The sequence below is a fragment of the Ochotona curzoniae genome, unplaced genomic scaffold (genome assembly GCF_017591425.1).
Source record: "Ochotona curzoniae isolate NIBS_2020 unplaced genomic scaffold, NIBS_Ocur_1.0 scaffold_3890, whole genome shotgun sequence".
In the NCBI taxonomy this organism is placed as follows: Eukaryota; Metazoa; Chordata; class Mammalia; order Lagomorpha; family Ochotonidae; genus Ochotona; species Ochotona curzoniae.
The window spans coordinates 13,903,970-13,920,527 of record NW_024467115.1 but is presented as its reverse complement, the minus strand read 5'-3'; the positions used below and the strand labels follow the sequence as shown (position 1 = coordinate 13,920,527).

The following is a 16,558-nucleotide window of genomic DNA, read 5'->3' as shown; positions in this document are numbered from 1 at the left end:
CTAATCACCCTACTTTCATGTTTCTTATAGATTTTTTAAAGGCTTAAAAATTAACATGAAATATGGAGTGAAAGGCCCTGGGAGAGAGAGAGAGAGAGGAAAAGAATGAGATTTTCCTTCTACTGACTCATTTTCCAAATGGCCACCCAGCTAGTGCTGGCCCAAGCCAGAACCAGGAGCCTGGAACTCCAAATGGACCACCTTCTGCTGCTCTATCAGTAGCACTAACAGAGATCTGAAATACAAGAGTGGCATGAGGGGCATGGACTCTGGTATAGAATAGCAGCATTGTAGACAGTGGCTTTACCTGCTGTGTCACAATGAAGCCCAGACTTTACAGACTTTTAAAAACTTCACAGTTGCTTATTTGAAAACCTTACAATTTTTTTTTCAAATATTCAGAGTGCATATACATAGACAAATATAGATCCAGATGCAAATATATTAAGTAAAGAATAATGAGTCAGTGCTCTCTAAAAATAATTCATACATCAGCATTCATGATTAGCCATTAAAATAATTGAAAACAGACATTTCAGTAAACATGCTTAAAGAAGTAAAAGTCTTACTTTGTGAGTGAGTTTATTCCACCCTATATGATAGTGATTAAAATATAAATGGAGAAATAACCTCTGTTAGTCTTGAATTTATCTTTTTAAAAAATAAAAGCATGTTGCAAAATGTTTTCTGTGTATTTTTAATGATTAATTTTCTGAAAGTAATATAATAGTCTTTCTCTTCCATTATGATGTTAAGAATCATTATATATAAATAAATTGTAGATTAATAATAAAAAGCAAATTAGAATGTATCTCAGCAAATGCAATTTTGGGACATTAAGAAGACAAAAACATTATGTCTTAGACATAACAATAAATGTAAGTTAAATGTAAGTTGCAACACATATGTTAGTCATTACTTTAAATTGCACATTTAAGTAAAACCCACTCTCTATTTGATTGGGCATGGAAGTCCCCATCTTGGAAGTGAGCATTCCCAACTGCTTCACAAGGTGGCAAATTGTATTAATTGCTTTCACAGAAACAGAAAAAGGGGCTATGTCTTATAGCCGCTCTTGTTTTTGTTGGGTGGAGAAAGCTGCCTTAGACAGAGGGGGATCCCGCTGGGGGAATGGAAAGGGAGGAATTAATATTTGTTGAGACCTATGTTATTTTGAATCTCACTTAATTCCTATAAGCCCTGTGGAGTGGATGCTACTAAATTTGTGCTATAGACAAGGTACACAGAAAATTTGGTAATTTACCTTGATTTCCTTCTCTGAAAGTTATTGTCTTTTTCATCTATATCAGAAGAAACTGGGCCACTAATAAAACTGTGAATAAGACTAACATGAAAAACTAGACAGGAGGTCTTCTCTGCTGCAGAAGGTCTAGATGCTGCCTGCGTGCCTCCCCATTGCAGCACCACTTCCAGCTCCGCTTCCAAGCAGACTAACTGCTAATGCACCTGTTAAAGTGCAGAGGATGGCCCCTGCCCCCCACGTGGGGACCCAGACAGAGTTCCAGGGTTTTTTTGTTTTTGTTTTTGTTTTTTTACTTTGATCTAACCTAGGCCTGGCTGTTGCAGCATTTTAGGAAGTAAGCAACAGAGGAAAGACGTCCCTCCCACCAGTTTTCCTTCTTCATAGCCCTACTTTTCAAAAACAAAAATCCTTACAAAACAAACCAAATTAAATAGCCAGATTTGTGCAATAATATTGTGCTGCTTCTTTCTGAAATCATCAAACAAGATCTGTTGACACATGCAAGAAAGCTATTGTAAATCTACAACAATGGTAAGTACAGAAGAAATTAGTTTCTGGAGCAACTGTACTGTGAGGTGGATGCATTGATTTCTTTTGCTGACAGACATTAGTGACAATGCTGAAATCACTGTGATTTTGACTACATTCAAAACAGAATCTCCTTTACATGTAAGTTTTAAGACACTATTCAACATAACTTTGTAATCAGATATGAGCTGAACCTCTCCAGGAACTACACATAAGCTGAGGCGTGATCAGTGCTAGTTTTCATCTGAAACACGCCACCAGAAATCCACTAAACAAGCACAACCATTTCTTAGCATTTTTGTGCCTGTTTGGATCTGCCTTTTCAATTACTTTATGTTTCACAAAATATATCAGTGTGATCTCAAATTCCTAATAGATTCTTCTTATTTTGCATGAATTTGATCACTTCTTTGTCTCACCATTTTAAAACTCCTATTGTTTTTTTTTATTTTTCAAATGTATTTATTTATTTGAAAGGCACAGTTACACAGAGCAACACACACACACACACACACACACACACACACACACACACACACACACACACACACACACCCTACACACAGAGGAAGAAAGAGAAAATGAGAAATCCAACTTCCATTCTCCTTTTGGTTTACTTGCCAAATTGCTGCAACTACCTAGACTGAGCTGATCTGAATCAAGGAGCCAAGAATTTCTTACAGGTCTACCACATGGGTTTTAGGAGCTTAAGTACTTGAGCCATTGTATATTGCTTTAGCGGAAGCTGGATTCTTTCTTTAAAAAAAGATTCATTTATTTTTATTGCAAGTCAGATACACAGAGAGAAGGAGAGACAGAGAGAAAGATCTTCCTTCCGATGATTCACTCCCCAAGAGACTGCAAGCACCGATACTGCACTGATCTGAAGCCAGGAGCCAGGAGCTCTTCCACGTCTCTCATGCAGGTGCAGGGTTCCAAGGCTTTGGGCCATCCTTGACTGCTTTCCCAGGCCACAAGCAGGGAGCTGGATGGGAAGCAAGGACCCCGGGATTAAAACCGGCGACCATATGGGATCCTGGCATGTTCAAGGCGAGGACATTAGCCGCTAGGCCAAGCCACCGGGCCCAGGAACCTGGATTCTAAGCAGAATCACTGGGACTCGAATCAGCACCCATGCTGTATGCCTGTGCCATAATGCCACCCTGTAGCTTGCATTTTTGTACAATTGATGTAAACCATGTCACAGTTTACCCCAGCTGGCAGCACATGAGAGTATATGACATAACTGAGTGTGTGTGAGTATGAAACGATGAAGGTACTCCAGAAAGCTTGCAAGGCAGTGGAGGCTTGGTGTAGAGGGTTCAACTATCACTTGGGATGTACACGTACCATGTGGCGTGGCTGATTCAAGCCCCAGCTAATCCACTTCAGACCCAGTACCTGTCAAAGCACATCTTGGGGAGGCAGCAGATGATGGCTCAAGTATTGGCCATCCTCAGTGTTTACTCAGAGCACCTGTCCCTGCTCTCACCAAGAGAGCTGTCTTCTACACGACCCATTTCTATTTTGTCCTCCTCTCCTATGAGAATTCTCCCATACTCTACCCCCGAAAGGAGCAAATGTCTCAAATTCACTATTGTTAGACCTGATCATAGTATGTACTTTAATTAATAAATATGTGTGATGCGACACTTGCTATGTTCAAGTGCAGCTTTAAAAATAATTATGTGGTTCAGCCTGGCCCTTTCAGTTTTGGGCAAGAAAACAGGTAGGTTGCTCCATTGCAGAAACTCCTTTAGCCTAGCTCACTGAGTGAGAAGACAGGCAGGACAGACCTGCAGTTGAATGCCAGAAGCAGAAAAAACAGCCCTGGCACAGCCCTTATGTTACAGAACCAAAAAAAGAAAGGTTACTATCAGAAATCATTAAAAGTCGAATATGTTAGTTTTTCAGTTATTTATTTATTTATTTGAAAGGCAGAGTTACAGAGAAATGGAATCAACAAAAAAGAGAGAGTGAGATATTCCATTTGCTCTGGTATTTCCCAAATGACCCTAGTACCTGAGCCGAGGCCATGCTGAAATCATAAGGCAGATATTCCATGTGGGTCCATCACATGAGTAACAGGGAAACTCCTGGGACAATCGTTCACTGTTTCACAGTGTTTATCAACAAGCTTGATCAGAAATGGAGTATCTGGGATTCAAACCACAGACTCATATACAGGAGAGAGAGAGAGAGAAACAGAAAGAGCTTTCCATGTGTTGGTTTATTCTCCAAATGCCCACAACAGCCAGGGGCAGATCAAACTGAAGCCAGGGACCTAGAATTCCATCCTATCTTGTACATGGGTAGCTGGTACATATGCTGTTACATGACACATTCCAGGACATACACTGGCAGAAGCCTGGAACATAAGCAGAGGCAGAACTGGTTTTCCAACACAGGGTACAGATATCTCCCGTTGCAGTCCAACCCACTGCACCACAACTCCTACCACTAGATTCAGATCATAAGGCTAATCTTTATTTTCTATAGATCAAATCTATTTGGCAGAAATATGTGTAACATATGTGGTGATTATGCATACGTGTACAAAGTAATGAGACACTCTACATTCTGTTCTTACTAAGGCTTTGAAATCTAATGTTTGATTCACTTTTAGGCTTTTTGGCTAAGATCAAGGGAAATCTAATGTTAAACTTACAGTTGTTACTAAAGGACTACACTACTGTGACAAAACGGGGGAAGGGCAGGAGGGAGAAAATGAGGAGAGGGAAAGGGAAGGGGAGGAAAGAATCCCTATATCTACACACTGTCATGGAAAATAATAATAAAAGCTGATAACCCCATGTTTCACATAATTATCATGTTGAACAGTGCAGATGTAGGCCCAAAATAATATACTGGCAGACGGATTGATTATGGCTCACCAAATGCTCTGCTTCAGATAGGTCTATTGATTTTTTTGTGTGATTAATTTTTTGTATGTTCAATTATCCCATTAACTTTATACATAATAAAATATATACATCCATGTGTGTATTTACATATTATACATACATACATGAATACATATGTATGTGTATACACACATACACACACACATATATATAAAACTGCTCCACATTTCTGCTCAGCTTCTACTCTCAGTTCTCCATGGAATGCTCTTAGATTGTTTTGTTAATAGCATTGTCTGTTTTCTTCAAAGTCCCATATTCCATATTATATAATTTGTACACTAAAACTAAAAACACAAACAAACAACAAACAAACAAAAAATCTAGAATAGATAGACGAGAACAATAAGGAAAGCTTAGAATCAGACAGGAATGGTCAGCATGGATTCACTTCTACCTCACTAAGTGGGACACAAAGATTAGTTACTCCTCACTAGGGTATTGAAGATTTCTCTGCATACCCCTCCTAAAACTGTCCTGCACCTAAACTGTTGACATACTTTTGTTAGAGTTATAAGTCAGTCTAGACCACCTGAAAAACAGCCAGTTTCAGCAAAATTATGCTTCAACGCTATACAAGTGCTAAATACTATAATGAAAATAGACACGACACAGCTGAACAGTAATGCAGAGCCATTTTAAGGTGTATAGAACCCAGTTGTATATAAACTAAAATTGAAATGTCAATGAAAAAGTCACAGGATGTGGTTGAGAACTTGATTTTTTTTAACATATTGGTTACTCAATACTATGTCAATTAATTACATAATATTATAAATTGTTGTTGATGTTATGTTGGGGCTTTTAATTGATCAGGATGATACTTTGCCGGCCCTATCTTCAGACCAGAGATGGTCTCCCCAAGAAGCCATTGAACTTACCTGGACAATAAGATACTGGACTCTATGCTTAGTATATGCTTGCAATGAAAGAATCTCAACTGAACTTGAACTGTGGTAATGCAACAAGGTGGAAGAATCCACCATGGGGGAAGGGCTTGTGGAGGGGTAGGGGAACTCCTTGTGCCTATAAAACTGTGTCACATAATGCAATGTAATTAATAAAAAAAAACCCTAAAAACAAGCAAATCATGCAAAACATGAGTGCCTATTTAATGCTATTTGTTAATGCATTTGAAGGACAGGGTGGCAGAGGAAGGAGACGGAATCGAGGGATGGAAACTGTCATCTAACACCGCACTTCTCAGTGGCCTGACTGAAGCTAGCAAGCTAGAACCTCATCTAGGTCTGCCAGATGTGTAGCACAGGCAGAAGGGCTTGGGTCATATTTTACTACTTTCTCATATGCATTATCATAGAGCTGTATCCGAGTGGAGCAGCTGGAACCGTAGTTTGTACTCTACTATAGAATACAGCTACACTTGCTGTCCCACCTCACTGGCCCACAGCTCTACTATTTAGACATGTAAATTCAACTGATCAAATAAAAGGTGAAAAACCAAAACATCAATACAAAACAATGAATATATTTTATAACTACTATAAGCAGACAATGTAGATATATGTTCATTAAATATTTCCTCGGAACATTATTTGAGCAAATATTCCAAAGAGATCTTCATGCTTAAAAAGACTTTGCACACTTACAGTTGGGCAAGTTATTGTTAAAACAGCCTTCTCTGAATCTTTACTTTGACAATGTGCTGAGCTGTTCTTCAAGATCAGGACACAGAATACAGCCATTCTAACTCAGCATTGGCGCAAAATTGTTGGGGGCATTTTATGTGATGGTCATTATAATCTTTATTTAGGAAATTGCTGGCTTAGAAGAGAAAACAATTACCAAGTCAAATCTTATGGAGAGACGTGGAAATAAGAATGCTCCCAAACATCAAGATGATACTTGGGGAGAACTAGGAAGAAGAAATGGACGTGTTTGGGTGTCAATATCAAAAAGTTTCCTGTGGTGGCTATTTGCTGTTTTATCTGCAGATTCCTTGAGCATCCAAGGCACATTCTGTTTCTTTGCTCTTGATATTTTCTCAGCATGATTTCCACTTTTTCCTCCCACAAAAACTTACTGTGTAGCATAAGATCCAAACAAAGATAGGATAGATATCATCAAGCAGGAATTACATGGTCTATTTGTTTATAAATACTTATATTTCAAAATAGCTTTAATTTATAGAAAAGTTGCAATGATAATACAGTTCTTAACCCAATCAAAAATATCCTATTATTAATATCTTAAAGTAGTAGAGAGCATTTGTTACAATTAATGAACCAATATTAAAACATGATGGCATATTAATGAATCACAAAAGTCCGTGAATTATTCAGATTCATGAGTTTTTATTTTCAACCTCCCTTTTAGGACTCCATATTATCTTCACTTTTCATGTCTTTTATGTTCTCTGGGCCATAAACCATGAAACCTCTTTGCTGTAACTAAGTTTCATTATAGAAAAATAAAGCTAGAGATTCTCTCTAACTATAACAAGTAATAAGTAACATTGAGTAGTGTAGTAGAGGGTGCTGTCCAGACCAAATCTTAATATGGTTTTTGATAACATCTAGAAGAGCAGCCACACCACCCCAACATAATTATAGGAAGTAGAGTGGCTCTTGTTTTTACTTTAACCCTGTAACTTTCTTTTAATTGTTAATAACATTGTATTATGTGATACAGTTTTATAGGCACTGGGCTTTCCCCCAGCCCTCCCACAACCCTACCCCCATGGTGGATTCCTCCACCTTGCTGCATAATCACAGTTGAAGTTCAATTGGGATTCATTCATTGCAAGCATATACCTAGCATAGAGTCCAGCATCTTATTGTCCAGATAAGTTCAGCGGTTTCTAGGGGAGACCTTCTCTGGTCTGAAGGTAGAGCTAACAGAGTAAAGTCCCGGTTAGTTAAAAGCCCCTACAAAACATCAGCAACAATTTACAATGTTATGAAATTGGTTGACATAGTATTGAGTAAACAATATGTTAAAAGTAATGCAAGTTCAATTTTTCACAACACATGGGTTGAGACAGTATCAATGACAGGTTCAAAAACAAATAAACCAACAAACAAATAAAATTACTGTAACCCTGTATCTTAAGATCTCTCCTAAGACTAACAGGTTAAACTGGTACTCATGAGGCTCTTTGTCTAAAAGAAGCAAAGCAAAACAAAGAATAGGAGAAAGTTGAAAACTTTATAAGGAAAGGAGGAAACAAAACAAAACAAAGAATAAAGTTATTCTTAGAGGACATACCAGAACAAAGGGAAGAATGAGTGTATTAAAAGAAGAAAGAGAAAGAGGTGTTAGAATGAAGTGTGTTGAGCTCTGAATCAGATAATATAATTTACTCTGACTGGTCAAGTTGAAATATTTGTGAAGTAACAACCAGGTGCATTTCATAGCAAGACTAGAAAACAATGATCTGTTCCATCTGATGTGAAGACTGTTAAGCTTACTCTTCAGTACCAGTCTTACTTTTTAAAGTGCCCTTGATTTAGAAATTTTAAGGCTAGCTTCAGCTTCCTCCTTGCAACTATTTATGCTTGCTCAGAGAACAAATTCATGGTTGCTGAACTGTTTCTTAAAACTTGACCACTCAAAATAATTTTTATAGCTTTTTTAAACCATGGGTAAAATAAAGCATAAATCAAAGGATTCATGGCTGAGTTATAATAAGCACACCAAACACAGATCTCATAAATATAGGCAGGGGTTATGAAGCCCATAAAGGCATCAACTAACGAATCAATACTATAGGGTAACCATGAAATCATAAATGCTACCACAGTGATGCCCAAGATTTTAGCTGCTTTTCTCTCTCGCTTGGCCACTCTGGCTTTGTAGCTTTCTGAAGATGATTCTGTTTTGCTGCCAATATTTTCAATTTTTTGAGCTTGCTGTCTAGCCACCAGAAAAATATTACCATAGAGAATAATCATCACTAAGGTAGGTATAAAGAAGGACAGAAAATCTATCAACACCCAGTTCTGATTTACAACTGTCTGACAACCTCCTATACAGTTAACAGCATTGGATAACTCCTCCAGCCCATCGTCATAGACACCAGTGTAAAATACAGCTCCACTGTACACCAGGGGCAGGATCCAGGAGATGCTGATGCAAATTCCTGACACAGACACCGTGAACTTGGTGGGATACACTAGAGGGTCTGTGACCGCAATGTACCTGTCGATGGAGATGAAGCACAGGTGGAACAGAGAAGAATAGCAAAAGGCCACATCACAGCACGTGTGGAAAGTGCAGAAACTTCTCCCAAAATACCAGCAGCTCTCCACGGACCTGACCATGCTGAAGGGCATCACGGTCACCCCCACCAGAAAGTCGGCACAGGCCAGAGAGGCGATGAGGAAGTTGGTGGGGGAGTGCAGCTGTCGGAAGTGGAGGATTGAAATCATCACCAGGAGGTTCCCGAACACAGCCAGCAGGGACCCAAAGCCGAACACCGTGTAGAGGAGCACCCGTGAAGCCAAGGAGTAGGGAGCTTTCACGCATGACCCGTTCAGGTTCTCGAAGCAGAACTCTTCAGTTGTGGGTAGGGACGAGTTGCTCATGTTCCTGCTGATTATACTTGAAGTGCTTGTGTTTTTCTTCAAATTTATTATTGTTTGTTTTTCAGTGTATAATCTTAAATGTCACTACTCCTGGTTAGGAGGAAGTGATTCACATATTCCAAATGTTTTCTGTAACAAAATAAAATGCAACTAGGTTTTCCACCATTGCAAATACCTATAATTCCATGATAAACGTAAATAACTGAATGTAAGCTTCTGACTGTTGCTGAAGAACTAGTGTGTGTGAGGGAAATAGGGAGGGATGAAGAGGAGGTCAAGAGACGAATCCCTATTTCTACAAAACCGTGCTGCAGAAGACAGTAATAAGAAAATATGACCACTGAGAACAGAGGGACAAAAATAAATAAAACCACCAAAATTATATTCTGTAAATATGCAAGTATGCTGGGGATAGATTTCAACCCACCAATGATTTATTGCCTTACCTTCATAAATTTTTCTTTTAGTCATAAATATTATTTAATCTTCCTGTTATATGTATATATCATCTGTCTGGCATTGCTATCCCAAGATGTGAGCCTTCCTACTAAATAAGTGTCATGAAATGGGAAAAGAAATCCCTCGACAGAATCCCTGCAGTGCAAAGTGTGAATTAGTAAGATTATTTTCAGCAGTGATTATTGGGCAAATTATTCCATTAAATCTTCACTCTACTATAATGCTTTTATGTTTGAAGATTTTTTTCTTTTTTCTTAAAGATTTATTCATTTTTCATTGGTAAGTCAGATATACAGAGAGGAGGAGAGATAGAGAAAGTTCTTCAATCTGCTGATTCACTCCCCAAGCGGCTGCAATGGCCAGAACTGAGCTGATCTAAAGCCAGGAACCAGGAGGTTCCTCCAGGTCTTCCACTTGGATGCAGGGTACCAAGGCCTTGGGCTGTCCTTGACTGCTTTCCCAGGCCACAGGCAGGGAGCGGGAAGGGAGCCAGGGCCACTGGGATTAGAACTGGCACCCATACGAGGATCCCGGTGTGTACAAGATGAGGGCTTTAGCCACTAGGCTGCCACACTGGTCCCAAAGATATTTTTTCTTCAAAAAAAAAAGTTGTTCTATTTCCCCTTTTCATAATCATGATTTGCTTCTTCAATGCTTTTTATTTCAGATATGAGGACACTTCAAAAAGTTCATAAGAAAATGACAATAAAAAGATTGGTGTAGGAGTTTTTCATACTGTTTAAGAAGGGACTTGGGGACCTGGCGTGATAGTGTAGTGGTTAAGGTCCTCACATTGCATGCGCCAGGATCCCATATGGGTACGTGGCCCCACTTCCCATCCAGCTCCCTGCTTGTGGCCTGGGAAAGCAGTCAAGGATGGTCCAAGGCCTTGGGACCCTGCACCCAAGTGGGAGACCTGGAGGAACCTCCTGGTTCCTGGCTTCGGATTGGCACAGTATCGGCCATTGCGGTCACTTGGGAAGCGAATCATCGGACGGAAGATCTTCCTCTCTGTCTCTCCTCTTCTCTGTATATCTGCCTTTCCAATAAAAATAAATAAATCTGTTAAAAAAAAAAAAGAGAGAAAGAAAGAAAGCACTTGGGACACCTGTGTCTCATATCAGACTACTCAAGTTCAAGTCCACCTTCTTGCTGTCAAGCAGCCTGCGAGGTAGCAGGCAATGATTTAAGGAGGTAGGTCACTGCCACTTCCATGGGAGACCCAAATTTATATCCGGTTTCACTGCAGTTCAGCCATGGCTGTTGAAAGTATTTGGGTAGTAATTCAGTGCTTGAGTGATCTCTCTCCTTCTATTTCATGTGGTGTGTTGTGTGTGTGTGTGTGTGTATTAGGGGAGGGTGGGAGTGTACATTTTCAAACCAATAAATAGATTTAATTGAAGCAGAAATAGGTCCCATGGGAGCAGATTCTTTGGCAACATTCTCATGCCTAGAATGGGAGAATAATGCAGTTTAAGAACATTATTCCATTTTCCTGGAAAATGGAACAAGTCTCTTCCTAGTGAGAGACTGGCCTTACAATGCTTGTGCTTTTTGAATTATCAGTGCTTTTTGAATACTTGTGCTTTTTGAGCTATAAGAAGTGATGCTATTATCATTAATCTACCTGGCCATCTGATTTTTAATCAGTGTCATCTACTTGTTTAGATACAATCCTGTGCCCGGTGTCTCAATTTAAGCATTATTGACATTTGAGTTTTGATCACTATTTGATATAGAAAATTGTCCATACAGTCTATGGTGTCTGACAGCATTCCTGCTGTTACATGTCAATAAGAGCTTTCAATTGAGAGAACCAACCATGTCTCCAGATATTGGCAAATGTTCTCTGGGGACAAAATCCAGTCCTCCTTTAACATCTTAAAACCATTCTTCCAGGTGATAAAAATTATGATGTGATGACTTTTGCCTTTTTGAGTAGATAAACAGCTTTGTAGCACCCTCTGTGGCTTAGAGGTTTAGTTATTGATTATTCCAGCTATTTACAACATACTATTGAATGTCTATACCTGAGTATAAATCTTCATGAAGCATGCACATTTTAAAAATTATGTATTGGAAAGGTAAAATTACAGAGAGAGAGAGAGAGAGAGAGAGAGAGAGCGCATAAGAGGCAGAGATCATCTTTCTGCTGGCTCACTCCCCAAATGGCTCCAAAAGCAGCTTTGAGCCAGGCTGAATCAGGGTGTCTGGAGCTTCTTCAAGGTCTCCCATTTGGGTGCACAGGTACAAGGAGTTAGACCATCTTCCACTGCTTTCCCAGGAACAATACTAGGGAGCTGGATTATAAACCCAGAAGCTGGGTTTGCAACTATGCCCAGCATGCTACAGTGCCCATCCTGAAGCTTGCAATCTTAAGAGGGAAATGATTTGTTATTAAATAAAAGTGTCACAGGAGTTGTACTTGTGTGCAACAGGTTAAATCACAGCATGTGACATCAGCATCCCACATCAGAATATGGGTTCGAATCTATCCTACTCTATTGCTGATAACAGCTTCTGCTAACGCACCTAAGAAAGTACTATACAATGGTCCATGAGCACGGGGTCATGCCACCTATGTGGAAGACCAAGATGGCATTTCTGGGCACTGGTTTCTGTTTGGCCTAACCCTGGTTGTGGCAGGCATTTGAAAGGTAAACTAACAGATCTTTTCTCCTCTTTCGCTCTTTTTCCCTCTGTTACTCTGCCTTACCTAATAAATAAATAAATAAATTTTTAACATTTTTTCCTATCTATTTGAGAGGTGGAGAAGGAGAACAAGTGGGGAGAGGAGAACGAGTGGGCGATCTCTCCTTCACTACTTCACTCCACAAATGTTCACAATAAGCAGAACTGGACTGAAGGCAGAAGCAAAGAATTCAAACCAGGTCTCCCACTTTGAGGGTAGGAACTCAATGACTTAAGCCATCACCACTGGCTCCCAGGGTCAACATTAGCAGACAGTTGGAATCCAGTGCTGAAGGTGGACTTGAACCCGAATGCTCTAATACGGTGTGCGGATGTTCAAACTGGCAACTTAACCACTTAAGCCTAATGCTCATCCTCAGGAAATAATTTATAAGCAATTAAATATAGAGATTGACTCTGGAACACAAGCACTTGATAAGTACTGCAAAGATGAGAGACAGCTTGCAAATGCAGATTAAAAAGAGCCCTTACAATAGTTAGATGAAAATGCTGGATCAATATTTTTAGCACTTCAACTCTTGCACTTCCTAAGCTATACTATATACATTAGTTATTAGGATCAAGGTTAATTTATACTTTCATGTTTGGGCTTTGTCAATAAATAAAGCCCAGAGCTGAGATGAGATGTTAACCTAAAGTGGTTTCCAAGGACTTTAAAATCTTAGTACATAAATGACACTCTGCTTTTTCTCATATGACCATCTCCACTAAGTAGATTTGTGTAACTTATGATCAAGATTGAGAAATCATGTTTCTCATGGGCTTATGATTCTATCACTCAGGACAGCATTGGGAGACCAACTTTTGATTATCTTGCATCAGCCAAAGTTTTCAGGCTTATATCTAAACTTGACTCTAATTTGCAAGTTGTAAACTCTTGAAATTCATTTTAAATTAAGTCCACTAAGTAAATCATCACTCCCATGAGAGAGTGTGAAACATCCCTCATTAATACCGAGGAAAGAAAATGATGTGATAATGATGCCCCAAGGCCATTGCAGTGTCCACACTCAGAAGTTTGTTAATGAGACGAAGGGAAGAGAACTGTTTTATACCCCTGTCACTTTGGATTAGAGATTAGAGCAATCAGGCACACAGCACGGTCAAAGTGTTAAACTGCATGAAGAGCAATGATCACTGATTAGATGTAGTCAATTTGTTTAAGTAATGATGTAAGCAATTCTAAAAATTATCAGGGTAAGAAACAACAAAAATGACTTCTGGCCCAGTGACAGCTTTCAAGTCTATTCTATTCTATCTTATTCCTTTCATCCCTTTATCACATCTTAGACAGGAATCATACCTGCCTCGTCAATTGCAGTGTTAAGACTTTCAATTTTAGGGAACTCAATTTTAAAACTTCTGTCCATATGTACTTGATTATTCCTGAGCTCCCTGCCAGAGTAAAGAGGTACAAACAAAAATCATTTTGGGGAGAAATAATGTCTGCTTTTTATTCCACACCCATCCTCCATTTCTGCTTCCATTTCATACAGAGAAAAAAAGAGTAGAAACAGGGAAACAAAATATTTTGATCTTGTGGGCCAGCATTGTGGCACAGCGAATAAAGACACAGCATGCAATGCTGGCATACCAAATAGGTGCCAGTAGTGTTCAAGCTACTCCCTGCCAGTGGCCTGGAAAAACAAGAGAAAGATGATGCAAGCATTTGGTCCCTGCATCACGTGGGAGACCCAGAAGAGACTTTTGTCTGGCTTTGGTGTGGCCCGTTCTGGCCATTGTGGACATCTGGGGAGTGAACAAGTAAATGGAAAATACTTGTCTCCTTCTCTATGTCTCTCCCTTTCTCTCAGTAACTCTGACTTTTAAAAATATGGAAAAATTGAAATTCAAGCATAAAAGGGAGTCTAGAAAGTTCATAGAAAATACATATTACAAAGAAAGTTATGCATGGAGTCCAAAATTTTTGGCACTATAATAAGTGAACCTCTTAATTTCCCTATATCCACATTTTTGAAGTGCCTTCATAGCTTCACCTTCAGCACTGAGACTGCTGATCAAATCTAAAATACTATGGCAAGACAAGATATGACAAAAACTTTTATATCCTTATCAGTACCCTCTTTTATTCTATTCTATTCTATTCTATTCTATTCTATTCTATTCTATTCTATTCTATTCTATTCTACTCTATTCTATTCTAATTCCGTTCTATTCTATTCTATTCTATTCTATTCTATTCTATTCTATTCTATTCTATTCTATTCTATTCTATTTCTCTTGTTTTCTAACAATGAGAAAGAGAATAGAGGGAACATCAGACACTTATGCTATACCTTTCCCTACTCTAGGTCTATAAGTCTTGGATCTGGATAACACTAGGATACAAAAGCTAAGGGTTATTTAAAATTTTGAATCTGAATTTTATAATTCTTGAGTGGGAATTTAAACCCAGGAGTGGAGAACTACAATATTGGCTCAGATTGTTATAGATATGGTTAAGATTGTTGAATCTCAATACCTGAATTGTAGTTACCAAATATTATGTTCACGATTTGTTACATACTCATATTCACTTCCATCATGCACTCAATTGAATGAAGCCTTCACAAATATTAAGTATGACTAGTCTTTATAACTCAGAATATAATTGGTAGTCAATTTTAAATCCAGTAAGAATTTAATTCAGGCAAATCTGTTGCAAATTTCTAATTAGCTTATGAAGATTTCATACCTTGCAATTTATCTATAGATTTTTTTTATCGCCTGACCTTGATGTCTTTGGTATTCCTCTTTTTCAGTTAGCAATATGTGATATGATTTGTTATTTATACATCACCTCTTAAATCTCCCCATCCAGACACCAAATCACCTGAAATGAAGTCTCTGTAGCACAAGGTGTGGCTAGTAAGAAGAAACTTTGATTATTAACTGCCACTTGAAGTTTAATGTTTACTGAAAATTAATACTAAATTCGAAGGGGAGAACATAAAAAAGGAAAATGAGAGGATACTGTAAGTTATGGTGTACAAAACTTTACAAACCCAATTCAGATTTAGAATCATCTTTGTTAGAGTCCATGCCAAGGATGGACTTTAACATTAAAAAATCAGTCAGCATAATTTGACATCTTAACAAGCTAAGATTAAAATCTAATGATCATCTGATGTGTGCAGAATTTTTTCATCAGTAAAAAGAAAAACTTGCAAACTGGAAATGTAAGAGAAGGTTTCTATGAAAGGGTGTATCACATGAGTGAAACTTGAGAACATTCTTTTTTGTAGTATTTATTTAGTTGAAAAGCAGTGTGTGTGTGTTTGAGAGAGAGAATCAATCTCCTTTTGTTAGTTCAAGTCTTGAACACCCCATAGCACTGAAAATGGGTACAGACAAGGCAGGAGTCAGATACATGTTTTGAACTTAAGGAGCTGAACCATCGTCTGATGCCTGCCTAGGGTACACTCAATAAAAAGCTGAATTTCAGGAAGTTACAAGACTCTAAACCAGACCACCCTCACATGGAATATGGGCATTGCAAACAGTGACTCAACCCACCACACAATGTGCCTAACAGCCTTCTAGTTAAGATCATTAAGGCAAAACAAAACAACACAACAACAATAACAAATAAAAGCTTTTGAAATCCTAGATGTATGGGGTATAAGCCTACCTATGACAACCTTAATGTAATGCAGAACGCTAATCCATATACTAATGTTATATTTGCTTATTAGGCATCTATCTGTCAAGTTTTTGAAACCCAAGAACAAGAAATAACACCTGCTCCCAATGTGCTCTCTAAAACAACAGTAAAAACACAATGTGTTTCAAAATAAATAAACACATATAGAAAATGTAAAGCAAGAAATTGTATGGATTTGACTCATGTATCTGAAGGTGCTTAAAAGGAATTCCTGAGACTAGCATAATCGAATGTAAAGGTACTATTCAGTATGTGTCTCCACTTCTGAATAAAAGACTGCCAATGAAACATTTAAATATACCTCTAAAATATGATACTAGGTTTTCTCTCTTGGCCTTTCCTTATAATGTTATGATACATTTAAATGTCAGAAAGTCACGATTGTAATTTGTACTAAGGGATTATACTAATGTGATAGTTTAAGGGGAAGGGAGAGGAAGGCAAGAGGAGAAAAGGGAGGGAAGAA

The 16,558-nt window shown here is 38.4% G+C and overlaps 1 protein-coding gene across 1 annotated transcript; it reads right to left on the bottom strand.

The window, feature by feature from the left end:
* Positions 1-8,222: 8,222 nt before the first annotated feature.
* On the bottom strand, positions 8,223-9,269 carry LOC121146126 (trace amine-associated receptor 6). Its single transcript, XM_040965433.1, has one exon. The coding sequence runs from the start codon at positions 9,255-9,257 to the stop codon at positions 8,223-8,225; it is 1,035 nt and encodes a 344-aa protein (XP_040821367.1). The 5' UTR covers positions 9,258-9,269.
* Between the last annotated feature and the right edge of the window lie 7,289 nt (positions 9,270-16,558).